Source organism: Parambassis ranga, chromosome 8 (assembly GCF_900634625.1).
Source record: "Parambassis ranga chromosome 8, fParRan2.1, whole genome shotgun sequence".
In the NCBI taxonomy this organism is placed as follows: domain Eukaryota; kingdom Metazoa; phylum Chordata; class Actinopteri; family Ambassidae; genus Parambassis; species Parambassis ranga.
Genome location: NC_041029.1, coordinates 12,472,755 through 12,487,434, shown reverse-complemented (window position 1 = coordinate 12,487,434; position 14,680 = coordinate 12,472,755). Strand labels below are relative to the sequence as shown.

The 14,680-nt window shown below is 43.4% G+C and overlaps 2 protein-coding genes and 1 long non-coding RNA gene across 4 annotated transcripts; 2 read left to right on the top strand and 1 right to left on the bottom strand.

The window, feature by feature from the left end:
- The first annotated feature begins 1,524 nt into the window (after positions 1 to 1,524).
- samd1a (sterile alpha motif domain containing 1a) lies at positions 1,525 to 8,691 on the top strand. 2 transcript variants are annotated; one of them, XM_028413050.1, is made up of 7 exons: positions 1,525 to 2,019; positions 4,433 to 4,763; positions 4,844 to 4,980; positions 5,071 to 5,131; positions 6,750 to 6,831; positions 7,546 to 7,660; positions 7,775 to 8,691. In XM_028413050.1, the coding sequence occupies exons 1-7, from the start codon at positions 1,657 to 1,659 to the stop codon at positions 7,919 to 7,921; spliced, it is 1,236 nt and encodes a 411-aa protein (XP_028268851.1). In that variant the 5' UTR covers positions 1,525 to 1,656; the 3' UTR covers positions 7,922 to 8,691. The 2 variants fall into 2 exon arrangements, with proteins under 2 accessions (XP_028268851.1, XP_028268850.1); XM_028413049.1 differs by having other exon boundaries at positions 4,841 to 4,980.
- Positions 8,692 to 8,914: 223 nt separating this feature from the next.
- LOC114440577 (uncharacterized) lies at positions 8,915 to 12,915 on the top strand. Its single transcript, XR_003671151.1, has 3 exons — positions 8,915 to 9,049; positions 10,090 to 10,158; positions 12,134 to 12,915. It is a non-coding gene; the product is annotated as an uncharacterized LOC114440577 (long non-coding RNA).
- On the bottom strand, positions 8,947 to 13,667 carry tecra (trans-2,3-enoyl-CoA reductase a). Its single transcript, XM_028413060.1, has 11 exons — positions 13,264 to 13,667; positions 12,686 to 12,737; positions 12,414 to 12,458; positions 12,224 to 12,327; positions 10,919 to 11,034; positions 10,612 to 10,717; positions 10,432 to 10,504; positions 10,310 to 10,353; positions 10,169 to 10,226; positions 9,675 to 9,763; positions 8,947 to 9,414 (listed from the first exon to the last, which is right to left on the bottom strand). Exons 1-11 carry the CDS (start codon positions 13,429 to 13,431, stop codon positions 9,241 to 9,243), a joined length of 1,029 nt encoding a protein of 342 aa, XP_028268861.1. The 5' UTR covers positions 13,432 to 13,667; the 3' UTR covers positions 8,947 to 9,240.
- Between the last annotated feature and the right edge of the window lie 1,013 nt (positions 13,668 to 14,680).

The following is a 14,680-nucleotide window of genomic DNA, read 5'->3' as shown; positions in this document are numbered from 1 at the left end:
ATACATCTATCATAGAATGAGCATACTCCATGACTTCCGATTCATGAATTAATAATTGGTTAATGATGAGAAGAGAGTGAATGTGAATGATAAAAACAATACTCTTGTGGAGATATGAGGGTAATCACAGTCATGTAGGATGTCAGAATTACAGCTACATGTTACTGACTACTGAAGGACCAATATATGTAATATATAGACAGCAGTTCTTCTTTCATTATGCAGAGATGTTATAAATATTTTATATAGGCCTATACTATGAAGTTAGTGGGTTGGAGTAATGTGGAACACTTTTTGCAATTCTGACTTCCATTTGATGCTATTATGATGTCTTCTGTATTAAATCAGAAGAGTCTTTAGATATGATACTCAGAGGGAAAATGGCACATATTTTACAAAAGGGAAAGTGCACAGTGAAATCTGGGACATTAGTTAGGCATACAAAATTTGTAGGAATTAGAAGTACAAAACGGATTCATATGAAACCCTACAATGTTTCCAGTCTTATCATATAGTTACAAAAAAAGGCTAAAGACAGATTTTTTTTTTTTACCAAGACATAACATAAACTGGTATGAAAATAAATGTTTATAGTTATAAACTTCATGCACAGGAAGGAGTCCTAAAAAAAGTATGCATTTTAGCACTTGTCCCAAAGTCAATGGGACAAGATTCCCAAAATAAGGTGAAAGCTTGTTTTATTTCTACAATGCAAAATAACCAACAATAAATAGCAATCTGATATGTTTGTTTCTTTAAACAAATCAAAGTTGCTAGTAGCTAAATGAGACTACAAATGTCAGCATGGATTTGAACTGTCAATGAGGTCAAAATGTGGTGTTAGTTTTTCTTTCTACTTCCGGTCATATTTAATCTTTAATTTTTTTTTAAATATGTTGCTTACATAATCCTGCTTAACAGCACTTGTATTAATTTTTTCATCACTGAACTAAATTTCTGCAACAATAATTTATGTTTTTTTAAGGAAACCAATTAGACGCTAACTTCCGGGTGGGCCTACGAAAATACGTCATCAATGCGGCGTCCTATAGGATCGTATACAAGACAAACATGGCGTCCCACTTTTGAAACAATCTTTCCTAAACTTAGACGACTAGAGGTTGTTAGAAATAAAAATACTTCGAAACACGTTATTTCTGCATTTTTTATTATTGCCATATTAATATCATTAACATTCACGGAATCTTGAGTGGACTTCCTGTTTGACTGACCTGCTTGAAATGATGTTGTAGAAGAAGAAACACGTGACTGATGTGTCTCACATTTCTCACTACTCCGCCATAGAGTATAATGATTTGTTCATTATGCTAAGTGATGGGTTATTTTTCCGTAGTTTGACTTCTGTGGAATCTTTTTTATACTCATTCAGGCGTGCAAGGGGCCAGATGCGCGTACTCGTTCTCGTCCAGGACTGTGAATTCCACCTTAAAACCCTCTCGAGTCAAACTTTTCGACGCAACTCCGTCGCTCCACCTTAAGCGCACACGCAAACGCAGGAGGCGTACAGAGAGGTTTCCGCTTCTCAGTGGGGCTCGGACCGCGGCTCGCGAAAATCACCGTGTGTGAACGCACAAGGTTGACGCACTAAGGTACGAAAAAACAGCAAGAAAGCAAGCGAAGCAACCGAGCAGCAAAATGTCCGAATCAAAGTACCGAGAGTGGATCCTGGACACTATCGACTCGCTGCGGTCTCGGAAAGCCCGGCCGGACTTAGAGAGGATTTGCCGAATGGTCCGGAGACGACACGGGTCCGAGCCCGACCGAACCTGCGCAGAACTGGAGAAACTGATTCAGGAACAAATCGTGTTGAAAGTTAACTATAAGGGTTCTATTTCGTACCGGAACGCCGCCAAGGTTCAGCGGAGAAGCAGAAAAAAAGAAGATGTATCGTTAGCAACGGCTGCGAGAAGGAGCGCGGTGGAAGAAGCCAGTCATTCTGACTTGAGCAACGGGGACAGCGCTTTGGGTCCCGCTGACCAGGACGAGGAGGATTTGGAGGTATGTGGAGGCAGATGCGTGGGGGCACGTTTTTTTTTTTTTACGAGCTGTCGTGTGACTGTCACATCACATCACGGCAAATTAACAGGTGGAGGTGAAAACAGGCAGTGTGTTGTGTTTGTTCAAAGACGGTTTTTTGTTCTGAGTGTGTACACTGGGAGTGGTGAGGGGAGTGATTTGCAAGTGCACCCAAAACTGCCGCAGATGGCGAGCGGCGCGGTTGGACCTCGCTCGAGCGCAGCCGAGGTGGAGAAGAAAAAAAAAAACAACAGTAGGTGCGCGTGTAGTCAGGCTGTAGCGTATTTGGCACTGCGCCGGTCGTAGCGCACTTTAAACGGGCGGGTGCAAACGTACACAACACAACAAGGGGAAAAGTTGCACCGTCCTGCCCGTCTACGACAACCCGAGCCTCCATTATCAGCAGCAGAAAGCGCTTTTCAAGCCCCAAACTCGGCGTTGAGCGAAGGGGAGGGGAGCGGTGAAGTTTCCAAGAAACGAGTAGAGTTAGACCGGAAGTCGAACGTATGCGCTTTCAGAATAATAGCATGTGCTACACCGTTGACCAATATGTATTTTATTTTGAAGGCCGGGACTGAAAACACACATTTGAATCCGCAGCAAACTTGTCAATGTGGGAGTGGGTGAAGGGGGAAAAAAGTCTGAAACACCGCGGATGTCGGAGCCTGCTGGGGGATGATGGGACATTGTTAGGCTGTTGATTGTTTTATCCCTGAAAACGAGGACAGCATTCCCACGCAGTGTCACTTGGGCCACATCCACACACAATTTGGTTGTCCGTGACGTGTTTTCACTGGCTATCTGGACTTTAGAATGTACCCGTGTTGTCCCGTTAAACAACTGTTTAATAAACCGTGACAAAGTAGGCCACGTATATTAAAGGTGTAACCGTTGCGTTTATGCAAACTGCGTCTATTTTTCGAGTGATGGGCGATTACCGACGCAGTGCATAAAGTCGAACCCCTAGATCCATTGTCGGACACACTGCCAAACCCGGTCACGTCCAACGCTTGTTGGTGGGTGTTACGGCCCCTGTGCAGCAGCGTCATCTCTGCTACCTGCCTGCCAACCTTAGTTGACATTATTTTAAGATGAATCACGTCCCTGCAAAGTGATTAAAAACGAAGGAGCCGGTAACAGCATAAGAGCCGAACTAACGCGAAGAGACCGCAAACTGTTCGTCCGGCGCTAGATGGCGGATGCGCCTGTCCGATTTGGGTTAAGCTGAGATCAAATTGACTTTGTTCTCTGAAAGGCGTGTGTGTGGCTACAAAACGAATGCTTACTATGAACAGACAGCGCCTCCGTGCTCAGGTTTTTGCCGGAATGCAAGGGTCAAATGTAGACAGTGACGTGTCCGATAACGGACTCATTTGCGTTACTCTTACTGTTCAGTCGCTTTTACTGTAATCGTTGACCCGATGCAAAGTCAAAGTATAAAGACTGGCGATCGATGTGACCGCTGTTCACTCTGATCGGAGTGTGCAGCGCGAATGTGCCCGTCGACTTAAAGCTCGGGTTGTCCGTGCTCCGCTTTGCCGCGGCTCGGCCCGGGGGAAGCGCTCTGTTAAAGACCTCAGACACAATGGCGAGGTCTCTACATCGGCTTCCAACTCCATGCGCACTTTGGAGGAAATTTGAGAGAGAAAAAAAAAACGCCTCCCATCGGCCCCTTTTCGCGCACTCGCGTGTTAAAATTCCCACTCAAAAAAGGCCTGTGAAGACGGGGACGCACCGAGCACAGCGGCGCTGTTTGTGAGCCGCGGTGACAATCACGTAGGATTCAGATCCCACTGGGGGGAGGATGATGTGTTCGTGACCGTGTCTCGGTGAAAGTTGTGTGAAATACAGAGCAATAGGTGAACACGCTTCCATGCAAGCGGCTCTGTTTCAGCGGAGCGGGGCGGGCTTTAGTGCGCTCTTGTGCTCGACTGCTGGGTCTTGGACACGCAGTCGCGCAGAAGGTAATTTTTCACTCAGGGCGCCGTCGACAAAAGAAAGAAAGAAAAAAAACCTCGACGAAAGCCGATGGTTTAAAACTAGTTGTTCTGAAATGTTTAACAGCACGCAGAGACGTCTGTCTGCGGAGAGAAGGCTGCACCGAGGAGAGGGACGGAGGTATTCACAGGCAATAATTTACCACCACAGCGGTCAAATTGCGACATCTGTACGAGCATGTTTTCATGTGACAGCCTCAGCCTGCAAATTAGTCCAGCCCAGTCATGACAACAATCCTCAGTAACGTGCAAGTTATTGGCACAAATACAACTTAACTAAATTAAATGTGTTTTTTTTTATCAACTGAAGCCCACTGTGTTGTGTTTTTGTATCCACCATATAACACACATCTGTGTTAATACACCCATCCTTAGTGACAGTCTGTTCTGCTGTGCAGGCTGACACCTCCATGGCCATGGACACGGACAGTAATGCAGATGAGGAGGGGGCCGATGAGAGCCGGGACAGCCAGGACGGACCCTCTCCCGGCCGCACGCACGAAGCCGCTGCCCCTGTGCGGGCAGCCTCTGCTCCTTGCTCTCCCTCTGGCACTCTGCCCGGCCCTGACCCTGGCCCAGGTCTGGACTGTGTCTCTCTTCAGAAGGCCATGGAGAGGCCCAACTCCTTGCCCCCCTCCAGCCCCAGGGCCCTCGCACACAATGACTGGGCTTATGATTCTACTGTCTGCCCAGCGGAGCGACAACACCCAGGAATGCAGAGAGACAAAGGTAGTTAGACGCAGGGTGGTAGGCACACTATAGAGCACATTAATGTTGCTTTATGGAATTGGTTCTCTCTGTGTTAGCAGTAGCCACAAAGCCAGCAATCCAGTCTGTGACTAGCAGCCCTTGTGCTTTAAGCAACATAAAGAAAGAAGATGGAGGCAAGGTGGAGGACAGCCACCTTTCATCTGACCAGATGGTACCAGACTATGCAGCACGGCTGGTAATAGGCTTGTAGTTTGTTTGTCCCAATGTCTCCTGTTTCTTCAATTTCTCTGCTTCCTATCTGACTTTTTTTGTTTTTGGCCAACAGGATGAGACCAAGAATGTATCTGATGGAAGACCACAGACACTGTCCCCGCCATCTGACGACTGTGAGTTACGCTGTCTCCCCTTATTTTTCATAGTTGATCTTGAAACACACACACACACATGCAACTAATAACAGCTGGTTGTTTGGGTCTTTTCTACTGGTGCTTGCCTTGCGGCTTACTGAGGACTTCTGGAATGCTTCACAAGTTTGTCCTGCTACCGTCCATCCAGGTGTTTCCTACTTTAACATTTTAAAGTGCTCAGTTCTGTCCTCATGCAGTAAATGTCAAATTGGGAATGTTGAGTAGAAAACATATAAGCAAACAGGTGGCTTTTTATAATTTGCTTAAGGTAAAAGCTTTTGCCCCATGTGTCCCCAGTTTTCCAAAGCATATAATTCTCATCACATGGCTGCTGGAACATGCAGACTAATGTTGATTTGTCTTCTATTTTGTATAAAACATTATCAAATCAATTTCCATAATGGCTTGGAGGAATTTTAGCTCATTCTGATCTGGGTTTCCTCACATGAACAGCTTGTTTCAGGAGCTTCCACAACGTATGCAGCAAAACAGTCCAAAGCCATCATGATGCTGCCACCACCATGTTTCACAGACGGGATAGGTTAATTTACTGGAATGCAGTGTCATTCATTCCCCTGATATTGGGCCTCTCATGTAGCCTGATATTTTTATTCTGGTCTCCTCTGTCCACAAAATATTAAGAGAAGTGCCCCCCCGCTGTCATGCTCACTATGGTTGTTCAGTGTTCTCCGTATGGTCGATTCACAAACAGTAACATTAGACAATGTGAGAAAGGCCTTTAGTTGATTAGAAGTTACCATCGGTTCCTTTGTAACCTTGTGGACTATTACACGTCTTTTGTTTTTGGAGTAACCTTTCTTGGTTGAGCTCTCCAGTGGAGGCTTTTGGACTGTAGATTCGTTCAAATCCAAATTCTTTGGAGATGTTTTGGAAGGTTTTCTCGGGTGTTTTTAATGGGATGGCTTTTTTGCTGCTATAAGAAATGTAATATTGGATCTTATTCCTGAGTACATAAATTGCAAAGTGATGTATTTGTGTTTCTTTTCTTTGATTGGATTCTCCTTTTCTACCTCAGCTCATGTTTTGGGTCATTTTCATGCAGAAATATTTTAAATTCTAAAGGATTCACAAACCTTCCTACCTTAGCCCATGCACAATGATAGTGACTGAAGGAGGACTGTGTCAGTTGCACAGACATAATAATAATTTACGCACAACAAGTACATTGCTAGGTCTCTCATCATGCACAATAATAACCTGATGACACAGCTGGCATTTGGCCGCTTGCTTTCACACCCAAAGTTAATTAGGTTGCTAATGTTCAGTTGTAAAAGATGTATTTAAATAACAAACACCTGCCTAATTACACTGAAATGCCAAATATAACCAGGAAAACTGTATAAAATTGTGTATAAGTCATTTTTCATTACAAAGAGACTGAACAGAAACAAGCCACTGAAGCATTCATAGAAAAACACACTGTACCATGACACCTGGGTGTGGAATACCAGGAAAAACATCTTATCGGTTCATTCACAACTCTAACTGCTGCCTCTTCCCCATCACACCCTTATAGGAGTACTGTGCTCCTATGGTGAGTTATATGAACTGAACTATATTTCCAATTTGTCCTCAGGTACATTTAAGAAAATAGACATCTCATCCTTCACGGCAGCCGAAGACAGTCTTCTAAATGGTGACAAAGCTGATGATGAAATGTGAGTATCCTGTCGTTAATTTAATCAATTTCTTACTTTGTGTCGTTTATCCTTCAGTTCCACACACCCAATTGTCACTCACAGCCATTGTTATGGATAGCAATTCCTTGTAGCAGGCTGTAAACATGTGAATATCTGCTGCAAAGTAGGAAGATTGACTTGCTTCTGAAACCAGCCTCAAGTGGACACTTAAAGAACTGCAATTTATCGCCATATACATTGCAAAACATCATATTGTAGGACAGTACAGTTAAAGGTAGGGTAGGAGATTTTGAAAACTCAGTGAGTCAGCCAGATTTCGAAAGTAAACACACGCCCCTTTCTCCCGGGGCTCACCCCGAAGCCACGCCTCCCAATCACATGGACGCGCATTACCTGTAGACGAGCTGTGGTCTGTGACTTCCGCCATCATGCACGTACCTCTCTGGTGCGTGCAGAGCAAGAAGAGAGTGACAACCAGCCAATACTCTGCGCAGGGTTGTCTCGGAGGATTGGCTGATGTTTTTAGCATTTTATAGCTTCTACAGATGATTCATATTCTTCGTTTTAATGTGAAACTGCTGAACTAATCGGTTGCTATCGGATTGTTATCTCCTACCCTACCTTTAACTGCACAAGTCACCTAAAACCTTGAAAATGCAGCCAAATCAGAAGTTACCTGCTGATGAGATGTCCGTGTGGGTTGCTTGTTTCTGACACCTGATGTCCCTCCAGCTCAGTGAAAAAGGAGAAGATGAGCCAGAACTTGTTGCAGTGGACTGTGGCCGATGTGGCCAGTTACTTCTCAGCTGCAGGCTTTCCCGAGCAGGCCATGGCCTTCCGAACACAGGTTAGTGCACCAATACAAAAAAACAAGCATAAGGCATGTGGCTGTTGCACAAAATCCACCAACTCAAAGTACAACAATTAATATACACATGTTCAAAATACTTATCTCCAATAGGAAATCGATGGGAAGTCCCTCCTCCTGATGCAGCGCAGTGACGTGCTGACAGGTTTGTCCATCCGACTCGGCCCCGCCCTTAAAATCTACGAGCGTCATGTAAAAGTGCTGCAGAGGACCCACTTCCTGGAGTTTGAAGACCTCTGAAGTGGTGACAGACACTGTTGCATCGATTCAAAAACATACATGCATGGAGCGCCCTCTCCCATCTGGATGGATCCTCCCACTCACCTTCATATATGCAGAGGGTGTGCGCGGAGGCATGGCAGGGTGGGAGGAAAGGCTGCGGTGGAATTCGCTTTCACTGTGAGAATGACCAGAAACTGCAAGACAGTCATCCTACCTCTCATTACAGTTTATGGATTTTAAATGGTTTTCATTTCACCCACTGTGGAGGGACTGGACTCTCTGTGGTAGGAAAGCATTGGAGGACCAGTGGACTAGCTACAGGCTCACAGTATCTGTGGGTCCACAAGTCTCACATAAAGCATGTGGATTGCGCAATTTCCTTTTGATTCATCAAAGTGCTGAGGAAATCAGACTACCTACATATCTATCAACAGTCTGATTCCTGAATTACCATGCTGCTGTTTTGGAGTGTGTCTATGGTGTAGTTGTACCTGATTTTTTTCTTCCAGTCTTAATTTAAAATAACTGTGGTCCAAGAGTACATTTTGGGGAACAATCAAAGCTAGATGTGACCAACAGAATTTACTTTTAAGTAAATTAAATCAACAACAAACATGTTATTTAAAGTGGTTCTGCTGCTGAGCACCACAAAGCAGGCACCACGATCAAATGCAATACTTTATGTCGTCATCCATTAATAATTGTCTTTGTTTGGATCAATGCCAGCCATTTAAATTGTAACATTCCATATGATGTAGTCCCCTTTTTATGTGTAACACACACTTCTTCCAGAATAAAGCTCATCTCTCTCTGTTAGGTTATTTCTTTATTATCTTTGAAAGCAATGGTTGAGATATTGTAAACAACCTTAAAGCTCAACACTAAATTTCGATTTAGAAAATGTGTGAACGACACAGTAGATATGGAGTGCATGAGTGAGCTACTACCACAGTTTAAAGGTCACTTCAGGATCAGCGGAACGCTACGTGAGCTGCATGACACCACACAGTTGTCAGCTCCAGGCTGTTTACTAGTTTGACACTGCAGATTAGCCTCTAGTTGGTTGGTTTCCAAGGTTATGATAATAATAACTAACTTCATTAAATAGCAAAATATAAAGGACATATTTTCACATTCAACATAAAGGTAAGACTTTGCTGCGTTTGATTGTGTTCCTCTGCCTGTGACAGTCCTACATTCATCAGTCCGACACTGAGCAAGTGTGTCTCCTTGTTATGGCGAAACATGGATGCCTCTGTTCTTAACATCCAAACGATTGGAGAGGCCCCTGAAAAAGGATCCAGTCAGGGAGCTGGTTGGATGCTGCTGTTGTAGTGCTACAAGATGAAGGGCAGTATGGAGGAGCGCAGGGTCGGGTAGTCTCTGAACTCCTTTAAGTAGCTGCGGTGTTTGCCTTTAGCCCACACACTCATCTGGATGAAGGCCACCAGTGTGAAGAAAAGCACAGGCACGCACTGGGTCATCACCGTGAAGCCGATCCAGGAGCCGACCTGAGAGCGACAGGAGTACAGATGGTACAGGGTGTAACCAGCAGATGGCAGCAGGAGAGCGTCTGTTACAGCAAAGATAAACTGCCATGTGGGCTCCTAAGAGACTGCACAAAGTGATCAACAGTACTCCAGAGATAATGAACCATACACTCTTCCTGACACACCGCATCTTACATATTTGACTTCTCAGAATCAAATTATTACTGTGAACACATTAAATAGAGCACATTTAGTGAACGTGTGGATGTGAAACCGCTTACTTCATATGTGTAGTTTGGACAAGAGACCAGCCAAAAAATCCATGTGAAGGGGTTTTTTGTAGGGTACGGAATCTTCTTGACTTTTGAACCTGGAATGTTAATCAAATGAGCATAAAACTGTTTTTTATTTCTCATTTTTCTATTCATATTTCAACAAAAATAAATGGTTTGAACAATCAAGATTCTATAAATAACAAACAATTCTGCGGTCCTTAGTACAACTACGAACCAGATTGGCTGTCTCATTACACAAAATCAGCAAGTTTTTCCCTGGTTATTGTCGGAAACTGCTTTGTAGAAGAAGAAGAAATAGGTTGTGCATACTGATTGCAGTTCTTTTACATTTGTATAAAAAAATCACCTTTGATTTCTCTTTTTCATGATTTATGTCTTTCTGACACAAACACATAGTTAGGTTGTTTCTGCTGGTGGCCATGATTGTACTGTTTCCATGGAGGAGAAGAAAAAGAAAAAAATCATAATGGTAAGCTCACCTGGTGATTTTAGGTTGCGAAGTGCAACATGGATGGAAAAGTTCCCGACTTGACAGAACTAGAGGGATAAACACATCAAAAGAAGAGATCAACTTCAACAACATGATTTAATATTTTGAAAGTAATATCAGCAGAACTCACCAGGAATATGTAAAGGCCCACGTTCACCTGCTGCTGCCCATACTCTGTTGTCACACAGGAATGGATTAAGATAGTAGTTTGACAGATGAGCTAAGGTGAGAATTGCCACGGTCAGCACTTACGCGGTGTGGTGTAGAGAGGGTGGTTAATGTAGTATGCCATCCAAGCTGCAGTGCACCAGTAATAGCCACAGTTCTGGAATGGAAAGAGGGGCTATAATAAGTCAAAATGTTCAGACCTCTGAGAGCAGGTGTACAGTACAACATAATGAATAGGATGTTCACTATATGCAGCACAGTCACCTTAAATATGTTTCTGAGAGGCATGGTCCCCTGGGAGATACGATGGACAAACAATGTCTCCAAAATCCTCTTGATGTAGTGGAAGGAGTGACACATGCAGGCCAAACTGCAACACACACACACACATTTAACAGTAATTAATACTGCATTGCTTTGTGTTACACTTGGCTCTAACATAAGCGCCAATATAGCAGTATGCCTCACAACTGTTTGTCATGTTAAAGGGGCTTCAGCGCAAAGCTGTGGGATTGTGTGATACACGACACCAACGTGACACAAAACCAACCCAGAGCAAGCCGACACTCACTGTACGACCCAGTGCTTGCTGCTGGTGAAGTCATATTTTGGAGAGTAGATGAAGGGAAGGCGGAAGTAGAACATTAAGTAGATGATCAGAGGACCAACACACTCTGCAAGGAAGACCTGAGGACAGAGAGAGAGAGAGACGGGAATCCTGTAATTGTATCTACTGTATGTGCATGAGAGGGAGCAGACTGACTTCTTTGGCCAAGAACATGCAAGTCACGTGTTTTCTGCCAAAAGGAGAGTGTGCAACTGACACCGGCTCTGACTTCTTTAACAACTGACACCGGTATGGCTTCACTGCAGGCTCACTTTTCCAAGCAAAACCTCCTGAGTCTCCTCAGCAGTCGTATAACACCAATAATAGTGTTCACCATGTGCCAATGAGGACAGCTCATACCACCCACTTTTCACAAGCACTATGTTAAAATGAAGCAGCACAGCTGACACTGAAACAGATCCCTGAATCAGCACCTCTAGCAGAGCCCAGCACAGCAGACCAGCAGCTTCTGGTAAGCACTTGATGCTTCTCCACACTGGCACCAGGTCCAAAGCCTGGTGTGGGCAGTGTCAGGGTGAGTTAGGAGGTGCAGTGAAAGGCAGTTGAGAGGTCAGGGGGATAAACACCTTGGGGAGAAATGAGGCCATGAGATTATGTGTCCTAGCACAGAGGACAGGCAGCACAGGAGGTGGGGAAAATAAAGTCAGCAATTCACCTCTGTCTGTCCGTGTGTGTTGATATTTATATTCGAAAGTGATGGGTGGGTGAGAGGGTGTCTGCTTATATTTTAGGAACAAGAATGTTAAAAAACACATAGTTGCTTTTGCTTATGCTTTTGCATATTTTAGCAGAATCCCACACTGTGTCAGTATGTTTGGCATGCATGCTTAAACGTGCTTTTAGGTGTGAGATGTGTGATTCGTGCAGAAAAATATGACAAAATCAAGGATTATTTTGAGCTAACGTAAATAAAAACATTTTGCATCCAATGTGACTAATGTTCAGCAAGTTTTTGGCTGATCTGTAGACTTGCTACACTTGACATGCAGAAAAGTGTAGAAAAACCATGTAGACCATGTAGAGGAGTCCTTATTTATTTCCAAGATTACCTATTAGCATGTAAAATTATGTTGTATATGCTAATTCCATTTTTGTTTTTTCATGATTTATGGCTTTCTAACTGTGTTATACTGCACTAATGTCATCTTTATATTGCAGTTACAAATAACTAAAACTGTGAGGGGAATAGAAAACGACCAGACACTGCTTGGGGGTTAAGTTTGTATAACCGTGCACACATAGACTTACGGTTCCCCATGTGAGCTGCGGCCCGAGATCACCGAAGTAAAAGCTGGCTGTGGTTCCTACAGGAAGTGTCTGGAGAACTTCCTCATCCCTGAGACTCTTGGCCTCTGAGACACAACAATCAGCCGAGTCAACCTCACATTACATCATCACAACACCTACCAATTAGCTGAAATCACTGTGGCAGACATACTTGGATCCAAACGCAGGGACTGTCTGGCTGGATACCACTTTGGATCTGTCAAGATACGGAGGAGGTTTTACTCTTAGCATCCCGAGGAGATTATTTATTAACAGGAGTGTACAGCCATGCAGCCGCTCTGAGAGCCCGAATGCCACTCGAGTCAAAAATATTTGGTTACAACCTAAAGTATTGAATGTCTTGATCAACTACTGTACATCGCCACTGATGGTGTTTAAAGACACTGAATGTGCAATATTCCCAGTCGAGGTTCATTTACTTACATGATTTATGAAACAAAGCTTTGATATCCAGGACAGTTGCAGTTGGCTCCACCTACAATCAAACTGGAAATCAGTGGTTTACATTGATACTTACACATAGATTCAACACAACATTACTGTCCTTATTCTCACTTCCATTTTATTTTTTCATTTTCACCTGCAATACAATCTATAATGTTATGGTCAACCTTCGTACAAGCTGCTAATCATGTCTTCCTATCTGGCATAGCTGGAACAGAACATTCCTGCCAGATGAAGAGGGAATTCTCACCTCTTAACTAGAACCCTCACTCAATAGAAACTCAACTGATAATGGCTGTACGTGACCGGGCAACCTGTGAAGTGGATGATTATCTGAAATAAATGACTCTGTAGTTGTGCTAAAATATGTTTTCTTTGACTTCAGTGCTCTAAAAGGGGTGACTTTTAGAAGTGACATGACGAGATCATGACACTTGTATGCTGTGCAAAAACAACATAGCTTTATTGACCAGAATCATGCATTAGTTTATAACCATTAAGACCAATATAAAAGTTGAGTGTGATAAAACTCCCACCCCTATCATGCTGACACTAACCTTATCCAGCAGCAGGAGTTTCTCTTTAGTCTTTAAGTCCACAATCTCCACCTCAAAGTAAACAATTCTTTTAGCCTTTTTCGGTTGTTTTGGTTTGGGCCTCGGAGCAGACTTCTTCTCTGTTTCTGTTCCAGTCACATTTTTCGCCTCTAAGGCCAACACATCCATGACGCCGTTTGATCCCAAATCTCAAAAAGCACGCTGAAATAATCTGTAATATGTCCACTGACGTTGGTCCTCTGTGCGACAAGCTCTTCCCCCAACACAGCTATCAGTGCAGCTTAAAAGTGTTTTCAAAAATCCGTCCAGTTTAACAGAAGAATAAAAGAAAATGGGCAAAGACCATGAAGTGGATCTGCTCCTCACCTGAACAGCAGCCTCTTCATGATCCACAACCCCCACTCTTCAGGCAACAAAACGCACTGAAGACGAAACTGGAGAGCACCAAGACATAATCCATGGCACACCATTTGCAAGGCTAAATATAAGTCGCCTGATTTGCTCTGCACCAGCTTGGTAACCTTGGGAGGCCACACACACACACTCTGCAGTGACAGATGCCAATATGATCTCATTAGATCTATTAGACACAACTCCTGTCTGCTCTGCTCCACGCTTGGACACACACACACACAGAGGGGAGTTGTTAAATCATTTTAAATTACTACTATGTTTGTGTTGGGAGGGAGGAGCAGTAAAGAAAATGCTGATTGGGACAAGATCAGAGATGCCTTTCTTTACAGGGGGTCGACTCATCACTGCACAGAGCCAACTGCATGTCTATATTCTGTGCTCTATTTATAACAAGTAGCAGCACAGGCCAGCAGCAAGCATGCATTCCAAGATCACCTTAAAGTACTGGATTATTAAACCTATAAATTTGATGATCAGGCAGATGAAAAAGCACCAAAGGTGAGTTTTACTTCTGATGTACAGATGCCCTGTCTGCTTTGTGCCATAAGTAAGAGGAACACTGTTCCGCTCTGGTAGAGACTGCATAATGTCACAGCCAAAACCTATCCATTTTTAGTTGATATTTGTTTTATTAATATTGATAATAAGTAAAAAGGATAACACCTTTTAATGCCAGTATATTTGTTTACTCTAACTCCATCTGTTTAACTGAAAGTTTGTTTAGCAGGCAGTACTATGCATGCATTTTACCTTTTCGCCTCTGGTGGGCGATATTGAGCACTCTATAATGTGCACTAAAGACTACAAATAATCTGCACTTTTTCCCTTCTATACACACTATAATATAAACAATGTAACAACAAGCACATACAATGAATATTTTTATTTTTACATTCAGGTTTTGATTAAAGGTTACATTCAGACTTCAACTGTCAAATGTCTATTAAGTGCATTCATCCCTAACACACATAAAAGTGACCAGTATCAATACATAACTGCTTTT

What these genes read in the sequence shown, in the direction of transcription:
- samd1a (XM_028413049.1), top strand. Translation starts at nt 1,657, where the DNA reads ATGTCCGAATCAAAGTACCGAGAGTGGATCCTGGACACTATCGACTCG. An exon ending in AGGACGAGGAGGATTTGGAG is followed by an intron (nt 2,020 to 4,432) that starts GTATGTGGAGGC and finishes TCTGCTGTGCAG; the next exon opens with GCTGACACCTCCATGGCCAT. An exon ending in GACAAAGCTGATGATGAAAT is followed by an intron (nt 6,832 to 7,545) that starts GTGAGTATCCTG and finishes ATGTCCCTCCAG; the next exon opens with CTCAGTGAAAAAGGAGAAGA.
- tecra (XM_028413060.1), bottom strand. Translation starts at nt 13,431, where the DNA reads ATGGATGTGTTGGCCTTAGAGGCGAAAAATGTGACTGGAACAGAAACA. An exon ending in AACTCCTGCTGCTGGATAAG is followed by an intron (nt 12,738 to 13,263) that starts GTTAGTGTCAGC and finishes GTTTGATTGTAG; the next exon opens with GTGGAGCCAACTGCAACTGT. An exon ending in CTCTCAGAAACATATTTAAG is followed by an intron (nt 10,505 to 10,611) that starts GTGACTGTGCTG and finishes TTTCCATTCCAG; the next exon opens with AACTGTGGCTATTACTGGTG.